The sequence below is a fragment of the Urocampus carinirostris genome, chromosome 9 (assembly GCF_059441175.1).
Source record: "Urocampus carinirostris isolate Australia breed hairy pipefish chromosome 9, RoL_Ucar_1.0, whole genome shotgun sequence".
Taxonomy (NCBI): domain Eukaryota; kingdom Metazoa; phylum Chordata; class Actinopteri; order Syngnathiformes; family Syngnathidae; genus Urocampus; species Urocampus carinirostris.
Genome location: NC_142357.1, coordinates 21094882 through 21115364, shown reverse-complemented (window position 1 = coordinate 21115364; position 20483 = coordinate 21094882). Strand labels below are relative to the sequence as shown.

Below are 20483 nucleotides of genomic sequence, written 5' to 3'. Positions count from 1 at the left end.
TACACAAAACAAGAAGTGTTAGGTTTCATTGTGTTTCCAAGTGTTTAAGGGTGTCTATATCGTTTTAAACAAAAATCCATGTTTTGTCTTTTACACATTACGGTAAAATAGTTTTGAACCCGGAAGCTATCTCTTCCCCAGTGTTTACGAAGGCATTTGCACTCACGTGCGCCTTCATGTATTCGGTTTATGATGTCTTCGAAAAAAAACAAAAACAAATCGAAACTATTAGGCGAAGGAAATAGTTCCTGTGACTCGAGCGGCTTGGAAACTTCTGCTCACGATGGTTGTAAAAGTTGCAACGCATTCACTGTCATCGACTTCGTTGAGAAAGGTACAAATGTTGCACGCCGGCTGCCAACGCAACAAGGCAACTTTTCATAATTTATTCAATAAATAGCCTTCTCTCGGTCATGATTATTGTTAGGTGTTGCGACAATTATGATTGCATTCAATGTGATTTATAACATGGCGAGCAATGTTTTCTACGAGATTAGTCAGGTCACATTTATTTGTATAGCCCTTCATCACAAAAATGTCTCAAAGGACTGCACAGGATTACAAACACCATCGCTTGATCTTAAACCAACCCGCGGGCAAGGAAAAACTCAAAACCTCAGCATGAGGAAAAAATAAACCTTGAGAAGGGGCCTTACAAGTGGTAATCCCCCTTCCATGATGACCAGGGTGGGATAGATTTAGCATTGGGTCACAGTGCACAAACATAGTAAACATCAATAAAAGAGAACACTAGGTAACATGTTGAAATTTGTCCAGAAAGTGCATGACAGCAACGACGCCTCAAGTCTGTAAAAAGAATATTGGGATGAATAGGCAAACTATTTACAAGGTAGTGCTTGGAATCTGTCCTAAGTTGTTAGTTTTACAAGAATAATGGTTGGTTGATGGTCGGACCCCTCAACCACTAGTGTCTTGGGAAAGTGGCGCCCATCCTTTTCCAACATATGTTTATACCTGATCTCGAACCAGGGATCTTTTGTGTGTTAGGCACGACGAAGACAATAATTTTAATGCAATCAGAAAGTACCGGTAGTGCAATGACATTTGGCAGCAAGATCATTCCAAAATGGGTCAAGTAATGAGATACGAAATCCAAATTTTCCATACATAAGGAAGATATGTTGTCTTTTTTTTTCTTTTCTTTTTTATTTGACAGTCCTGTGTGTTTCAGTAGCGTGGTGATGGGCCTGAGAAAGAAACTGCCCTAAGGGGACCTGAAGCGCCTCCAAGAGGACAGCAGGTCAAAAGGTGGTGGTCCTGGTGTGGGAGTCCTTAATAATATGGTTAGCTCTGGTTCTGTTTTGCGGGCCAGGCAGGCCAGAGAGCAGGCGGTGATTTTCTAAAAAGGAAGGAGTGTCAATTCAAACTTCAGGATCTAATAAGAATACAAGAAAATGTAGATCCAAGTGCAGCACTTACATTCACTCGATGATAATTTGAAAAAGACAAACCGCTTGAGGTAAAAAACCGAAAACATCTCATGTACATTTCCATTTCGTAAGATTCATGCAGAATAAAATGGTACATTAAAATAAAAAGAAAATTAAGTTGCTTTACAAATTATATGTGTATCATTTGTTTGTGTATGTTATACCGATTATATGTTCTCTAAAACATGTTTTTTGGGTTTTGATATTTTAAAACTATTTTTTTTAGTACTTGAATACTGTCACAAGAACATTATCAGTTTTTTTCTGCCGACTACATTTTTTGCTGTTGCCCCATTTGCAATTCACAAATTGCCTTTTTTGTGCTTTGCAGCTGATGACAAAACACCTAAAAGTTGCAGATGGTCACTGGCCCAACTCAGCCTCAACTCACTGAAATCGGCGGGTGTCAGCATCGGTAGACCAGTTCTCCTCACCAGTTCAACGGGACGACAGGAGGTATCACGTGGAAATAAAAATCAGATTCTCGTCATAGATTTCTACACGATTCTACTTTCTGGAAAATTTCCTGCTAATCATTTCAACAAGTCCTCTCATTTTCAAATTCTTTGGTTTCACTCCCATTGACAGGTGTGTGTAGGATGGCCAGTGGCTGCATTCCCAAGTGGGAAAGTGGGCCTCCATAAGGGTGCTCAGAGTAACCTGAAAGTGAAATGCAGCGATGCAGTAACACTTCAACCAGTAACTGGTCCCGTGCTTCCAGCCCATGAAGTCATCCTCTCTCTTAGGTTAGTTCTTAATCAGTCCAACTGCTTGTACATGTGCAAATTTTCCCAATCGTTAATGTCTCCCAGGTAGGGTAAATAACATGAGACGATATCTGACATCACTCAGTCAAGACAAAGAGTAAAGAATCATACCTGTCATTCTCAGCCAACTGTTCCATTAATTAATTAATGTACCCCTCTATGAAGCAATAATAAACCATACAAATACAATATCGCACCTATTTACTCATAGAAGGAAAGACTATGTATCCATCCATTATCTGCACCGCTTATCTCCAGTAGGGTTGCGGGGGTGCTGGAGCCCATCCCAGCTTACTTCTGGCAGTGGGCAGGGGACACCTCGAACTGGTTGCCTGCAAGTCCCAGGGCACACAGAGACAGACAACTCACTCGCTCATTCACTCCGAGGGACAATTTGGACCAGCCAATTAACCTGACATGCATGTTTTTGGAATGTGGGAGGAAACAAGAGTACCCCGAGGAAATACAAACTTTACATACAAACTCCTCACAGGAGGATTGGATCCCATGACCTCAGAACTGTACCACTCATCCGCCGTGCCAGTCAGAATTAAAAAAATAAAAGATTGTGAAAAAAGTATCTACCAAGTAAACAACACAAATAGTTTTTTCACCTTCTTTTTTAGTTCTTTACTATGTAAATACTCATCTCATCTCATTAGCTGCACCGCTTATCCTCAGTAGGGTCGTGGGGGTGCTAGAGCCCATGCCAGCAATCATCGGGCAGTGGGCAGGGGACACCCTGAACTGGTTGCCAGTCAATCGCAGGGCAAACAGGGACAGACAACTCGCTCGCTCATTCACACCTCGGGACAATTTGGACCGGCCAATCCACCTGAAATGCATGTCTTTGGAATGTGGGAGGAAACCGGAGTGCCCGGAGGAAACCCACGCAAGCACGGGGAGAACATACAAACTCCGCACAGGTAGGCTGGTAGCTGGATTTGAACCCACACAGGAGGTTTCCAAGACCTTAGAACTGTGCCGCACACGTGCTAATCACTGCACCGCCGTGTATGTAAATACTGAGAAAATACAACTGCAGAAACTACAAGAATCCTACAAAAGAATTAGTTTAGAAATACTACAAGATTTCTACAGAAACACTACTGCAGGAATGCCACATGAATACTTCTACTATGGAAATAATACAACAAATACTACAAAAATCCCACTACAGGAATACTAGAAAAATGCTATTACAAAAATACTACAGCAGAAATACTATAAGAATATGCAAAGGTCTACATTATTAATGATAGCAATTCCCTATATTAAGCGATAATAACCCTTACAAACACAACGTAGCACCTATTTACCGTATATTAGGCTCTATGAACCTAAAAGCCTTCATTTTTATCAAAAAACGACCATACACCTTATAATATGGTGCACCTTATATTTGGATCAATGTTGAGTCTCAATTACAGTATGTTTTGTTGACGTTCCTACTGTAGCGCCTTACAGTCTGGGGCGCCTTATATATGAAAAATATATGACAAAATACTATTTTTTAGGGGTGTGCCTTATAAACCGGTGCGCCTTATAGTGCATAAATTACGGTAAACATAGCAAGACAGACTGTAGAAGAAAAACAAAAGATCATTTGTGGAAAAAAAAAACATTTTATTTTCCATATGAACAACACAAACATTTCTTTCAGCATCTTTCTTAGTCCATAGCCCACTTGGAGTAAATTTAGTGTTGCAGAATTTGACATACTTCATTTTCTCAACAAAAGTTTTCACGATTTTTTTTAATTTGCATCAAAGATGTCAGCGTATGAGTTGCCCGTGTCTTCCTATTTTCGATTACATTGTCCTCTGCTCTCATCGACTGAGACGATTTGGACAAATTATTTTTTTTCCGTCCAAAAAAAAATGATAAACACAATTCGGAATGAAAAACCGTTTATACTTTGTGGAAAGCGTAAAAGTTGGCAGGTATGAAGAATTCCTTTTTCGAATCACTAGCTTTTGTTACCTTGACAACTAGAAGCCTAATACTGTTTTGATTGCCGGTGTTTGAAGACATTATAAGTGAGGCACTGCCACCTGGTGTCACGTCTTTGTAACTGCTGCTCCTAAGTTTCGTTCATCGTATTCCTCTCGTTTTTCTTTCAGGTCTGGTGATGACAAGTTAAACACGGACGAGTTCAAGAGTTACCTGCTGAATTCGTTAAGTAAGTTTCTGTGTAATACTAGAATTAAATATATATATTTTTTCCATCATGGCCATTACAATTAGAATGTTCTTTACTCTGGTTGATAGATAGATAGATAGATAGATAGATAGATAGATACTTTGTTCATCCCCGAAGGGAAATTCACATTTCCAGCAGCATCCCTGAGCTGAGAACAATCGAGAACAATCGAAAATAACACGGGAGCTGCTGGAGTGGCTGCCATTCGTGACGGCGCCGGAAGAAAAGATTCAATTTGAATCAGTAGTGAACATTGTTTACAATGAGATTCGACATGGGGATCTGGAATAAACATGTAATACAATACTTAAAATAACAAATGAGTTAAACATGAATATTAGATAATATTAGTCTAGATAGGCAATATTCACAAGTTAGTGCTTGTAGACTGTAGTTGTTAGTGTATCAAAAACTACTGGAGTGAAAATGGTTCTCTGATATGCAGCAGCAACATTGTGAATAAAGGAAAATTAAATGAATGTAAAATTTTCCATGCGTAGGCAAGATATTTACATTACCATTGGTTTCAACATTAATAATGCGAACACATTTTTTCCAGAATCATGTAAGTGTTATCCAAAGCAAAGTGTATATTCTAAATAATAAGTCCAGTAAGGTATTGTCGTCTTCTAGAGACCTAAAATATAGCTGCCCCCTAGACTCCAAAAGCAAGCTTCTTCTAATCTAACATTAGTAAAATCAGTGAGGTAATCTATGCCTAAAATTAGGGTTCTTTTATTTTATGCTTAAAGGCAACCTCAATTGTGCAGAGAAGTAGATTAATTTTCTTCGTTACAGAAAGGTATTGTCATCTTCTCCAAACCTGAAAACAATCTGTTTCTTGGACTACAAAAGAAAGTTTCTTCTTTTTATACATGATTAGAAAAATTAGCATTATTTTCTATGTCCAAAAGATCCTACCCTATCCCTCCTTATCTTTCCCTACGCTGTGAAAAATAGCTTCTTTGTAGAAAAGCAGAATCATCTTTAGCAAGTTCTGTTCATTGCAAAAGTGGATTTTAAATTGTATCTGTTGTATTTATTGTCAATTTTTCGTCTACCGTGTCATCTTTTCTAGTTGGCAACATCATTCTGCCGGGCAACGTTGTGTCCGTCACGTACTTTGGCATTCAGTGCAGTCTTCACGTGGAAAGCGTACACGGTGACGATGGCGGTGCCCTCCACCGGCCGTCTCACTTTCCTTCCTCTTGTGATACCAAAGAATCCATCGCGCTTGACTCCACCACCCCCGACCTGTCCCTCCATCTCGAACTTCTCACCTTAGACGACGACAAGGGCCCCCAGGGGAATCCCGCGGCAAGCACGCCTCAACGTCCCGCTGCTTGTCCTCCTCCCTTTTCCACCACCCCTATTTCGAACCACCTTGAGCCCCCTCCACACTGTGAGGAGATAAACTCCAGCTTGGAGGATTCCCTCAGCACAGGATGTCCTCCCCGAATGCGTACAGTGCCCTCTGTTGGTTTTTCGAGTACTGACACCTTCTACTGTCTGGCCTCCACCACCAAACTTAGTTTTGGAGGAAAAGTCGAGCAGAAAGAAGCCAAGTCCACTAGTGTGAAAGTGACTTACAGTATGATTGGCGGCCTCAGCAGCCAATTGGATGTTATCAGAGAGACCATCGAACTACCTCTCAGACATCCACAACTCTTCTCCAGCTATGGTACGTAGGAGAAAAGTTAAAAAACTATTTTTTTTTTTACCTTTGAACAAAGTAAAAACAAAAACAAAACAAAAACTAATACATTCACAAGGTGAACCTAAGGTAAATAAGTACGTATATGTATACATGCTGCTACTAAGCTCAGGGATGCTGCTGGAAATGTGAATTTCCCTTCGGGGATGAACAAAGTATCTATCTATCTATCTATCTATCTATCTATCTATCTATCTATCTATCTACTAAACAACCTTCAAATGTACTAGGTTCTAGAAATTATATTTTTTCTTTTATAATACTATATTACCTCTTTTTTTATTTTATGTTTTAAATATTTAAACCAAGGGTATCAAAGTCAATTGCGCGGCAGGCCAAATCAAAATTTTGAATCAAGCCGACGGGCCAGACTTATGGACTTGTGTCAACAGTTTTCAAATGCCGTATGAAATCTAGTGAAGCCAATTGGAGCTACTGAAAATCCAAGAAATATATTGCAATGTGATCAGCTAAGTAAAACAATATTTTCAGTAATCTTGGATTTTCAACAGGCACTCAAAGACATTTCTTTTGGATGAAAATCCTTATTACATCAATGAAATAAGCTGCTAATGCTAACCCAATCAAATTAAAAATGATTCAAAAATCATTCTTTTGACACCAAAATTCAACTCAAAGTGCAGTATAAAAATATTCAAAACGATGTACAATAATAAATCTAAAAACTAGTAAAAGCCCCTTAAAAGCTATCATTAAACACCTAGAGAGCTGATGCTGCATCTCGTGGTAGCGCACGTGTTGCTGAATTTTGCCACAGCTGGCCTACAATATTATTTTTCGGGAATCCGGAGAGCAGGGAACTACAATAATCGAAACGACATAAGATCAAAGCTTGCATCATCAACTCCATTTATGACTGAGAAAGAAATTTGTTGCAGCTAACGATCCCTAAAACTAGTTGGCGCGTCTATGAGCAAGCTGCTAAAGCGACGCTTCAAGCTAGTGATGTGCTAGTCGACTCTTAAAGCAATGCTAGAGGATTTAAATACTAAAATGAACTGCTAAAGGTAATTATGTGCTCACTACCTAAAATGTACAGAAAAGTATTATTTTTGCGGTTTACTACTTATCTAAATATTTTTAATTGAGATAATTTACCCCAGAAGTTGTTTAGTAACGCTAGCTGCTATTATTCAGGCACCATCAGCGGCCTATAGTTTCTATTTTAGCAAACGTGAGCTAAATTTACTTTAATGAAGAAAAAAATAACGGCAATTTTCTTTCATTCAAAAGAAACATTTTTCAAAAAATATATATTAATTAAAATACAATCAAATGAGGTGCAGGAAAAACATAAACATACACAAAAATTTCAGGTGTTCGATGAAATAATATTTTAAGAATATGTCAGTGGCCGTAGAAAACCTTCCCCCTGACTTTGAAAAATTGATTTAAACAGTAAAAATCAAGTTTTCAAAAACATTTTCTGCTCTTCATATATATTTTTGGAGAATATATATCAGAGTAACAATAGAAACATTTTTTAATCCAAGTTATGTTTAAGTAATTCTTTATGGTATTGAGAATTTATCCAAAGTTGAAATATGCTAGGGGCAGCACGGCGGCGCAGTGGTTAGCCCGTGTGCGGCACAGTTCTGAGGTCATAAAATCGAACCTCCTGTGTGGAGTTTGCATATTCTCCCCGTGCTTGCGTGGGTTTCCTCCAAGGCTCTCCGGTTTCCTCCTACATTCCAAAAACGTGCATGTCAGGTCAATTGGCCGGTCCAAATTGTCCCTAGGTGTGAATGAGCAAGTGAGTTGTTTGTCTCTGTGTGACCTGCGACTGACTGGCAACCAGTTCAGGGTGTCCCCTGCCCACTGCCCGAAGATAACTGAGATGGGCTCCAGCACCCCCGCGACCCTACTGAGGATAAGCGGTGCAGATAATGGATGGATGAAATATTCTATTGATTCTTTTCCTCTCATGTTTTTTTTTGTACTTCACCGCATCCCCCTATGTGCTGCACTTTAAATCGAAATAGTTTGTGTTATTATTTTTGCTGTTTGTTTGAACTAACACTTCTGTCCCGGCCCCCAGGCATCCCGGCTCCCCGTGGAGTCCTTCTGTACGGACCCCCGGGCACGGGCAAGACCATGATTGGACGAGCCATAGCAAACGAAGTTGGCGCTCACATGATCGTGATCAACGGGCCAGAAATCATGAGCAAGCAAGGCCAATTCTAAGCTAATGTAAATGTCATGTTTGAGTGGCTTGTGACTCGTTATGTTCTTCTTCAGGTTCTACGGTGAGACTGAGGAAAAACTGAGGCAAATATTCGCAGAGGCATCCAAAAAGTAAGTTTCAAAAGGTGTGCTGAAAAGTACTCTTGTTTTCTTTTTTTCATTCTTGGATTTGAGGCCACATAATTTTGTAATGGGATTTTGCAACACTTACAGGAAGTACGTGTATTTTTTTGTCAATAATGAAAATATGTATCATTTCCCTCTGTAGTGTTGACCTTTTGTTACATGTTGTTATATTTGGCCTTAAATTAATTAATCCTTCATAAAATTATAAGCTCTGTTTAACATTAAAACTTTGTTCGATAAAAACGTCAGATATTTTTCCTCAGAAGGTTACACACAGAAAAAAATGAAGGATACTAGGGCCACTTGCTTTTTTTAAATCTTTCAATATTTATTGTAGTTTACTAAAATCAGATTTATCTTTTTATTGTCTTTAAAAAGGCCCTTTGAGAAAATAAGGCGGAACACCTTAGTTTAAAATTTTACAAATATTAGATGGATAGATAGATTGAGACTTTATTCATCTCCGTAGGGAAATTCACACTTCCAGCAGTATCCTTGTGTTAAAAAATTAAATAAAATGTATATAGAATACAAAAATATCCTATATAACGTGTTAATAAAGGGCATTTAAATAGTGTTACAAAAATACACTCTGTAATAAAAATAGGGTAATATGCAAATATGGGGTTGAGTTTAATGTGGGCTTTTACTCCCCGCGGTAGCGTTAAAGAGCCTCATGGCATGAGGAAGAAATGATCTCCTCAGTCTGTCCTCGGAACAAGACTGTGACAGAAGTCTGTCGCTGAAGCTGCTCTTCAGTTTGGAGATGTTGCTGTGTAGTGGATGTGATGAATTGTCCATGATTGACCGCAGCTTTTTCAGTGCCCGTCTCTCAGCTACAGTTGTCAGGCTGTCCAGCTTTGCCCACTATAGAGCCCACCTTCCTCACCAGTTTATTAAAATGAGAGAAATCCTTCTTAGCGCTGCCTCCCCAACACGCTGCCGCATAGAAGAGTCTCATAGAACATTTGCAGGAGCTTTTTGCAGATGTTGAAGGACGCCAGCCTTCTGAGGAAGTACAGTCGGCTTTGTCCTTTCCTACACAGAGCTTCTGTGTTGGCAGTCCAGTCCAGTTTATTGTCTATCTGCACACCCAGGTATTTGTAGGTCTGGACATACTCTACACATTCTCCTTTGATAGTAATAGGTTCCGGGTGAGGTCTAGTCCTCCTGAAGTCCACCACCATCTTTCTAGTCTTGGTGCTGGTTAGGTGCAGGTGGTTACCGTTGCTTCATTGGACAAAGTCCGGGATCAATTTCCTGTACTGCTCCTGCCCACGTCTGATACATCCCACTATAGCAGTGTTATCAGCAAACTTCTGCACGTGGCAGGACTCAGAGTTGTACTGAAAGTCCGACGTATACAAGGTGAACAGGACCGGAGAGAGCACTGTCCCCTGCGGCGCTCCCGTGCTGCTGACCACAGTGTCAAATGTAGAGCCACTCTGTCTCACATACTGGGTTCTGCCTGTCAGCTACTCCGTAATCCATGCTACAAGGTGTGAGTTTACTCCCATCTCTGTCAGTTTAACAAATTCAATGGCAAATATTTCTTGCTTTTGAAATTGTAAATAATGATTTTTGCATGTTTTGACACAAAAAGATGTAAGTTGCAGCTCAATACAAATAATCAGCTGGCCGCGAATGGGCCTTGGGCTTTAGTTTTAATACCAATTTAAAACTATTACTTGTCACTATTTGTCATAAAAAAAAATATTTCAATATATATTTTTTTTATTATTGTAAATCTATTGTGTTTATTTTATATTCTACCATTTACTGTTCATGACTCCACCATAAGAAAGACACTGGCCAAATATGACATCCATGGGAGAGAAACCCACGAAATCACAGGAAGAACATGCAAACGCCACACAAGAAGGTTCGATCTCATGACCTCAGAACTGTGCCACACACGCGCTGACCACTGCGCTGCCGCAGCCTGTTTTGTCTCGCTTATAAATGGCACAGCATTTGACAAAAAGAACATGATGCCAAGAGTTAATGTGGTCCTGGTAGTGTGATGGTCTGGACCAGCTTTGCTGCCTAATAACCAGGCCAACTTGCTATGGTTGGCGGAATAATGAATTCTGATGTTTACCTGAAAGAGAGGGTCCAGCCATCAGTTGGTGCTCTCAAATATGCAGCAGGACAACGGTCTCAAACACACCAGCAAGGCTATTTCTGAATGGTTCAAAAAAAGAAAAACAAAAAGAAGGTTCTGGAGTGGCCAAGTCATAGTCCAGATTTAAATCCAATTGAGATGCTGTGGTGTGACCTTAAAAGGACAGTTCGTGCCAGAAAACTCTCCAATATGGCAAATTTGAAAGTTTTGCAATTAAGATAGGACCAAACTTCCTCCAAGGCATTGTGAAAGACTCATTACCAGTTATCGTGAACATTTGATTTCTGTTATCACTGCCAAAGGGTGCCCACATCGCTATTAGGTACATGAGGGGAATACTTATTCACATAGGGCCAGATAGGTTTTGACTTTTTTTGCCTTAATAAATGCAATCAACATTTCAAAACTGAATTATGTATTTCCTTGTGTTGTCTCTGTGTGATACTAAATTGGTTTGATGGTTTGATAATTATGTAAAAACACATAAATCAGATAGGGGGCACTATGCTTCACGCCACTATATGTTTCTCAAAACAATGTTTTTTGCAGTTATTGCTGGTTTATTCTCATGATTGTGAAATACTTTTAGCATACACAAGTCGATATCACATACATCTTGGTTTACTTTGTGTCATATTTTAGAATAGAGAATCGAAACGCATTATTGTCATATAGATAAGTACGAGATTGGAGGTCTTCTCCTTCCAGTGCAAAAGTAAGACAATGGTAAAAAGATTAAAAATGATAAAAAACAATAAATTACTGATATTAAATAAAGTTCCTGAGGAGTTATGTAAATATCAGCAATTACATTGGCATTATAAAACAATTGCACTTTTGCATTATGCTCATTAATTTTGTAGATTAGATTTGAGGGTGCTAAAGTTGTTTCTCATCCTCTTCATTTTTGCTTTGATGCACCTGTAGCATCTTTAAATGGTTTCCTGTTCACAAACCTAAAAGTACAATGTTGACACATATAACACAGCCTAGTTGGTTCAAATGTTCCAAAATGTGTTGCCAGGACTCCTTCAATCATCTTCATCGACGAGCTGGACGCTTTGTGTCCCAAGCGAGAGGGGGCGCAAAACGAGGTGGAGAAACGCGTGGTGGCGTCCTTGTTGACTCTAATGGACGGGATCGGTTCTGTGAGTATCTTTCACTTTTACCTTATTTTAGCTTGTGTTTCCACGTAGGCAGAGTGATATCGTCAGGCTTGTATCAGAATGTTCAGCACATGTTTCATTCAGGGACGAGTAAAACATCGACAGCTCGTGGATTCGATTCCCACACACACATTGTGTGGAATCTTGTGTCGTACATCACCTCAGGTCAGCGCGACCGGACGATTATCAGCTAGGAGTTGTTTTTGGAGACGATACGAGGTTTCCTGTCCAGAGGATCAAGGTTATGCTCTGGATTGGTCTGTCGGACAAATCATTTCCTACTCCCACGCTTTCATTCCTGCCTGCGTCGCAGCTTGTCAGAATGGAATCACAACTAAATGAGGAAAACTCTTCAGCTTTATTTAGCAATTCCTGACAAGTCACCTTGAAAAGAAAGTGTGTCGGCATTTTCTATAATTTTTTTTAATAGTTTGACTGTTCCTTTATTGTATACTCGGGAGTTATCTATAGATGACAACAAATTTATTATTTCACAGATGTGATTTTGCATGTGTTGCGCCATGTTGTGCTTTGAGTATGCCTTAAAATGGTGTGTTTTTTTTCCTTTCCTGTGAAAAGTAGCTTTTTATTCTATGCAGAAAAGTAGAATAATCTTCTGTACAGAAAGGTATTGTTGTCTTCTCTGAACCTAAAAAATAGCTGCCTATTAGACTTCAAAAGCAAGCTAATTGTTCGATTGTTCTCAGCTTAGGGATGCTGCTGGAAAAGTGAATTTCCCTTCGGGGATGAATAAAGTATCTATCTATCTATCTATCTATCTATCTAATTTTACGGTGTTGGTGGTTAGTGTTGTTTTTTTACGACAAAAATTTGCATCTTTATGTGGATGAGTAAGGGCAGCACGGCGGAGCAGTGGTTAGCGCGTGTGCAGGCACAGTTCTAAGGTCTTGGGAACCTCCTGTGTGGGTTCAAATCCAGCTACCGGACCTCCTGTGCGGAGTTTGTATGTTCTCCCGTACTTGCATGGGTTTCCTCCGGGCACTCCGGTTTCCTCCCACATTCCAAAGACATGCATTTCAGGTGGATTTGCCGGTCCAAATTGTCCCTAGGTGTGAATGGGCGAGCGAGTTGTCTGTCCCTGTGTGCCCTGCGATCGGCTGGCAACCAGTTCAGGGTGTCCCCTGCCCACTGCCCGATGATTGCTAGGATGGGCTCCAGCACCCCCGCGACCCTACTGAGGATAAGCGGCGCAGCTAATAAGATGAGAGATGTGGATAAGTTGCTTTTTCTATACAGAAAAGTTGAATAGTCTTCCTCTGCACAGAAAGATGATCTCGTCTTCTTCAACCCCAAAAACTGGCTTCCTCTTAGACTACAAAACCAAGCTTCTTTTTTAAGATGACATAAATTATCATTGGTTTCTTCACCAAAAATTTGTGTCCTTCTATGCTGAAAAGTATCTTCCTTTATGAGGAAAAGCACAATGAATTTCTTCTGTACAGAAAGATATTGTTGTCTTTTTCAAACCTAAAATTAGGTGTCGCCTAGACTCCAAAAGGAAGCCTCTTCCCCTAAGCTAATATAGCTAACAGCTAAATTAGCATTGGCTTCTACACCAAAAATAAGCGTCCTTCTACGCTGAGAAATGGCTTTTTCTATCAGGAAAGTATAATAATTTTCTTCTGTACCATAAGGGATAGTTGTCTTTTTCAAACCGGAAATTAGGTTTTTCTTCCTTGTAAGGTAATATAGCTAACAGCTAAATTAGTGTTGTCTTCTACGCAGAAAATTAACATCCATTACTTTTACGCTGAAAATTAGCATTCTCTGCCATTTATTTGCATCCTTTTCATCTACGTCAAACATTTGTGTTTATGACTTCTAAGTTGAAAATTAGCATACTTTTGTCTTATGGCGATAAATACCTTCACTCTTACACTGAAAATTTACGTCCTTTTCTTTTTAGTCAAAAAATGTGGTACTGTTTAATACAAGGAACATTTTCCTCTTTTTATATAGAAAATTACTGTTGACGTCTCATGCACACTGAAAACGAGCAACGTCATTTGCAACATAAGCCGTTTTTACAATTTTTACACTCTATGTGTTTATACGTTTTGCAACAGGATCCAGGTGGCATACGATACATATTGATTTTAACAGAGTTAGGATTGTCAATGTATTTTGATCATTTCCTTTGGTATTTATTCTCTTAATCTGTGTTGTTGTAAAAAACTGGTGAGTAGTTAAATAATGACTCATATTTTAAAGTTTTTTTAAAAAATGTTATGAATTTTTGTTTTATATATTGTAGTTTTCTTTGGTCCTATTGCTAAAATTTTCATTTCTCATGTGCTGTGTCAGCATTTAAAAAAAGTTTTTCCATTCTATTCAGGAGGGGCACTCTGGGCAGCTCCTGGTTCTTGGAGCTACCAACCGGCCTCACGCTCTTGACCCGGCATTGCGGAGACCTGGACGTTTTGACAAAGAACTCGAGGTGCAAAACTTAGCAAAAACATTGTCTTAATGATAAAGGGACGTTGTGTGTTATTCAGCACTTGCTACTGGTAAAAATACTTTATTGATTTGAATAAAAAGCTAAAATTCTCGCATATAAATAGGTTAAGGAGTTTTATTTTACTTAACATGAGGATCACCTAGAAGAGGCTGACATGATTGTCCGGCATCTTGCTGCTAAGGGTATTCCCAAAAACCTAGTGAAAGGCTGGGCAAAAAAAATAAAATAAAAATGGTGTGGTTTGGTCACTTTGGGTCTCAGTAGTTTGTATTCTTCCTTGTGCTTTTAAAAACTTCATTTTTGGTAGCACTATACAGTACAGTGACATCTGGTGGTCAAATAATATACACTAGTTTTAAATACTGTAAATGTGTTTTGCTGTAAAACATTGATTTTTACTTTTGTAATACAGTATTACCTCTTTTATTATGTTATGTTTAAAATAATTAGAAAGTTAAAATTATTTCTTTGGGAGAGAATACATTTATAAAATTATCAGAGCAATAATATAGAACATTTATTACATGTTTTTAATGCAAGTGATGTTTTAGTATTTTTATTTGATAATTTTCACAAAATTGAAATGGGAAATCAATGCTTTATAAGGCGCTATAAGTGCATGCTGGTTTAAGATCAGGTAATTGTGCAATTTTGTAATTGTAATCCTGTGCAGTCCTTTGAGACATTTTTGTGATTAAGGGCTATATAAATAAATGTGACTTGACTTGGCTACAGTAGAGGCTGTAGTTACGTTATTCAACCATTAGATGGTGCCGCGCTAAAGGGAATGTCAACAAAACGGTAAGATAGGTCAGTCAAACTTTATTAATAGATGACAAACAAGCTTTCCACAACTCCATTCACTCCCAAAATAAATAAACAGCTGTTTTTTTATTTTCTCTGAGGTAAAGCATTTTTGTGACACATCTTTAACATCTTTGAACAACAGCAAGGCATAACATTTTACTTTTCCTCCAATTAGTCAACACGCAGAAAAACGTCTGATACTGTTATGGTAAATTAAATGTTAGTGCAATTGCAATATAGTGACACTCTTAATGTGCAAAAACAATAACAAGTGCAAAACAATAACAATAAAGCAATAACATAATAACTGTAAAATGTAAAACGTAAACAGCTCATCCTCATGCTTCCTCCACTTCCGCACCATCGATTCATTAATGTTAAACTCTCTCGCTGCTGCTCTATTTCTGTGTTCTACTGCGTGACTGATCGCCTTGAGTTTAAACTCTGCGCTGTAAGCGTCTCTCTTAATAGGAGCCATTTCAGGGTCTTTATACAAACGCACAAATAAAAGAGAATCGTTGTTTAATATTTCCCAGTATGCACAGCGCACTTCTTCTACGCGAAAAATGGAGTCGGTGGCTGCTTCTCTTAGTTGCGAGACCTTGCGATTCAATATTGATCCATATATAAGGTGCACCGGATTATAAGGCGCATAGTCAGCTTTTTTAAAAAGAAAATCTGATTTTATGTGCGCCGTATAGTGCGGAAAATACGGTATGTGTTTTTTATGAATAAGTAACCCTTTTATTTGTCAAATGATTTGTCCAATTTCTGTGTTATTTTGCCCTTATTAATAATTTTCTTTTGTTGGCCAATCTAAGAAATGGCTTTTTATATGCCCCTCTGCCATAAAGGCCAGCATCTCAAATACACCTCTTCACAGTACATTTTAACTCTGTTGTTTTCCGGATACTATCTAACCAAGCTGGTAGTTGAGGACCCTCTTGTTCTCAAAATGGAGACTAATGCAGGGGTGGCGAACTTGTGGCTCTAGAGCCGCATGCGGCTCTTGGCCTATTAGAATGCGGCTCTTTGCCTCATCATATTTTCTATATACTGTGGCTGTTTGCATTGTTTCATGTTTAGTTTTTTTTTTTTGGGATGTGTGTATTGAGGGTGGACACTTTCCTTGAAACCAACACAAGAAGAATACTTGTTGTATTGTAAGGAGAGGAGTGTGTTATAAGAAATAATATGTTTTTAATTGTGTGTGTTTGTGTGTCTGTCTGTCTGCAGGTCAGTGCGTGGTGTGGATTTTTGACTCTACCAGTTAAAAATGTTGTCTCTTTGTGTGAAACTTGTTTGCCACCCCTGCTCTAATGTATTTTTTATCGTGCCTTTTCTCTTTCAACTTAGCGCGCGCTTGCGTAGTTCTCTGAAGGGAGCATTCCACAACATTGTAGGACATCTTCAGTTTGTTAGCAATTTCTTGCATGGAATAGCCCTCAATTTTAGAACAAGAATAGACTCCAGAGTTTCACTCAACTTACTGGCCACTCTGGAAGTTTAATCACACCCACATATGCGATGCTCCAGCTACTCGACCAGCTCAAAGGAACATCAATTTTATAGCTCTTCTAACAAGCTAGTTTTTTTCAGCTATGCTAACATCATTACACAAGGATTCTCCAATCCTATATAAGGCTTCCAACGGAAATAGCAAACACAATGTACGATATAAACACTGGAGTGTTGGTTGCTGGAAATGGGCCTCTACTCACCTGTGCAGATATTGCGATAAAGAGCCAAAATATGCAGCCTAAATAGTCATTTAACACGTTTATATGGTATGGGGTGTGTTTCTGTTTCATGTCATCTTCACTAAAAACAAAACAAAAGACAGTGCTTTTTCTTCAAAGATAAGGAAATTTTTAGGTGACCCCAAACTTTTGAACGGTAGTGTAACTTTCATTATTTTTGGGCAAAACAATCATTTGATTGCTAACCGCAAAACCTTCCGACAGGTCGGTGTTCCCAGCCCAGCCGAGCGCACGGACATTCTTCAGAAGCAGCTGGACTCGGTTCTGTGTGCCGCCACCGCCGACGAAATAGCAGGGCTAGCCGACGCCGCTCATGGCTACGTCGGTGCAGACTTGGCTGCTGTTTGCAAAGAAGCAGGTATGGACAGTGACGAATTTCGTTAAGATCTGAAAAAATGGCCATTTTGTATTCGAGTAATGACATGACTGCTGACTAGCTGTTCAATATTGTAAAACTTGTCAACCTGTATCTTTTTAGATTACTTTTTGATGCAGGTGTGCCTAGATTTCAGAGTACTGTTACGTGGCTGAGCCGCGCCTTTCCTAGTTGTAGCGCCTCCAAACCACAAACGCTGCTCACTTATCCTTTCCAGAACGGCTTGTGTCTTAAATTACGTGTGTTGATATTAACCGAAAAGGAAGTCGGGGGTTTCCGTGGTCTTCCCATCCCAAGGACAGAAACCGCCGAAACCACGTCCTCTTCCTCCTCCTCTTCCTCACCCGCAACCCCTCTCAAACACACAGCAACCTCACATACGGAATTAGTAGATGTGTATGCACCTCTTGGGTGGTCTGAGGGAACGCTTTTAGCATAAACCTGACCAGCAGGTTTATGGGAGGACGTGGCTACCCTTATCAATTTGCGGTTGTAATTTTTGTTAAAGCGCTGATGGAGTGGAGGAATCCCGTTTGCGATGAATTGGAGCTCTGTATTTCATTTTGAGCTTCAAATTATTCTACAGAAAGTCAACTCAAAAAATGAGCATATCCATATGAGGCCTTCAAAAGACTACTGATCATTCAAGAAGTGAATAATGCTCATCAACATTTAAAGAGATGCTGTGTACAGTAAAATTCTGGCTATAAACTGCGACTTTTTTCCCAAGCTTTAAATCCTGCGCCTTATGCCAGTGTTTTTTAACCAGTTTGCCGGGGCACACTAGTGTGCTGTGAGACCTTGTCTAGTGTGCCACTGGAATTTGCCCAATATTATCTTTACAAAAAAAATCAGACCATTATTCAGTATTTTTGCTATCTTCAGACGAGGAACTGTAATACTCATCCTTATCAGTTGGTGGCAATAAATGTTATATACTTTTTATATACTAATTATCTGCTCTTGAGGTAGCATAGTAAATTTAATAACTTAATTTGTTTAACAAACTGGTTCAATATTGCGCTGTAAAAAAATAAAACATAAAAAAGGCACATAATTCTTTTTCATCCTGAGTTGTATTTTCTTCTTTTTTTAGACTAATTACCTACTTATGAAGTAGTACAGTGAAATATTTGACATAACTTCATTTTCAAACATTTTCGAAGGACGGTGTGCCTCGGAACCTTTTTATAAATAAAGTGTACCTTGTTTCAAAAAGGGTTGAAAAACACTGGCTTATGCAACGATGCGGCCAATTCCTGCATTTTTTCAAACGGCAAACAAGGACCCCCGAGCAGTAAAGGTAAGAGGGAGACACGTGAAATATATGTGTCGAAGAAGACACAAGTTTAATGTAACATAGCGCTTTGTACATGAATAAAACGAGCATGAACATGGAAAAGGTGTCAATTGAAAAAAGAGGGCTAATTATCAGACTCGGACAAATTTTACGATTCTGTCTTTTTGTAAACGGATATTTTCTGGCAAAACGAACGGATTACAAGAACATCCAACAAAGCAGAGATGTTTTAGGTGGATTCCTATTTGTCTGTTTATCATTATTGTGTTCTTTAGAATAAATATTTTACACGGTTGGATTCTATGGATTGTCCTTTATGTAACAAAGCCATTTGAGACGGCCAAGGAACATCCTATTTTGAAAAATATTCATTTAAAATTCCTCTTGATATTTTCATCTTCTTTAGCATTTTCATCCAAAATACGTAAAGTGTATATATATATATATATATATATATATATATATATTCTTAAATGTGTTATAATAGGAGACACTTTAAGGCCATCATTTAAATAGCTTTTGAAGTGGCACAATGGCTTTTCAATGTTGTGTGAAAATATTGGCCCTGAATTTTCTTGATTCACCTGAGATGATAAGTGTTTGCTCGGTAGTGAAACAACTATTGAATATCCATTGCTTACTTGCTTTGTATACTAATAATAGGGATTTAGGGTACAATATATGTTCAAATTTTAACATGTTTGGTTTTATAAAGTGTTTAAATTAAATATATTTTTTCTATAATCAAAATTCCATATTGCCCTGATATAAAAGAAAGTAAGGAAGGTAAATTATTACACTTTATACTATATGAAGGGTTTTTGGTGAAATATCTTCATCTACTTATAACTGCAATGTTTGCATCTTACTGTACATTTCAATTTTTTTTATATAGCACATTCAGTTGAATTTCAGTATATGAAAAGTGCTATATAAATAAAGTTGGATTTGGCAGTAAATGACCTGGTGCCAAATACAGTCTTATGGCGCCTCTTGGCGGACTAACCGGGTACTACAAGCATGCACTCTAAATTGCAATAAATAGATGTGCTGAGAGACGTATATAATTCAACAATTAAAGTTGTTGCCAACACTTTTAATAGTCGAATTTAATCAATTTTAACGATTTTTTGTTGCAGCCTGAATATATAATGTAAAAACCCATTAGCTTTTTACACGCGAGAGTGCCATATGTATCTCTGGGGAAAATCTTAGCCTAGTTGTAAAATTGGTTGTTGCTAGCTTACTCCTGAGCAACTGAGCTAAATGTAACCTGCTTTCATGCAGCGTACTTGAGGCTAAATTCCGCCAAGATTCTAAACATATGTATATTTTTTAGAGTTGTACAGTGTACCAATACATGTGTCCTCAACACCATTCTCACTTCTTTAACCACCAACCCATCTTCATGTCTACTGTATGAATAATTATACATGAATACATCTGCATGTACGTGTCACATTTCATTTTCTATTTGTTTATAAATAAAACCTTTTCATCGAATATTTTTTGAAACACTCAAATTTAAAGCACAGTAATTTTCGTTTTTTTCTATTTTAAGCACTAAATTTGATCATTTGCGCCGAAAAACTTAAAAATCTAATAGGGCTAGGCCAGAAGTTTATTTGCATTTATTTCGATAAACATACTGATTAATGAAATCAATACATGATTAAAAACACCAAGTACAGGAAAATATTGCCAGCTATTTGAATGCAGTACACACTATTGTTTCTTGAAAAATAGTTTTTACAAAGGGAGTCAGGGGACAAGTGGGGTTTCAAAATAACAACACCTTTACATTATTATTACTTTTTTTTGGTAGGCATTATTATATTTTTACCATTTTTATCGAGGTTGGATTAAAAAGCCTGACGGGCCATTTGTGGCCTGCAGGCCGTCGTTTGCCCAACGCTGCACTAAAATGTAATTCACACCCATGCGTGCATGTGCATGCGTGTAACAGGTGTGTGCGACTGCATGGTTGATGCCACATCCGGGCCC

General features: G+C 38.5%; 1 protein-coding gene across 1 annotated transcript in view; it reads left to right on the top strand.

The window, feature by feature from the left end:
- Positions 1–143: 143 nt before the first annotated feature.
- afg2a (AAA ATPase AFG2A) overlaps positions 144–20483 on the top strand; it is a 195670-nt gene continuing 175330 nt past the window's right edge. The window contains exons 1-10 of the mRNA XM_088344838.1: positions 144–334; positions 1783–1907; positions 2040–2197; positions 4342–4400; positions 5500–6102; positions 8195–8324; positions 8395–8451; positions 11616–11739; positions 14114–14215; positions 17008–17161. Coding sequence (XP_088200964.1) covers positions 190–334; positions 1783–1907; positions 2040–2197; positions 4342–4400; positions 5500–6102; positions 8195–8324; positions 8395–8451; positions 11616–11739; positions 14114–14215; positions 17008–17161 — 1657 coding nt within the window. The 5' untranslated portion in view covers positions 144–189. The remainder of the gene's footprint in view (positions 335–1782; positions 1908–2039; positions 2198–4341; positions 4401–5499; positions 6103–8194; positions 8325–8394; positions 8452–11615; positions 11740–14113; positions 14216–17007; positions 17162–20483) is intronic.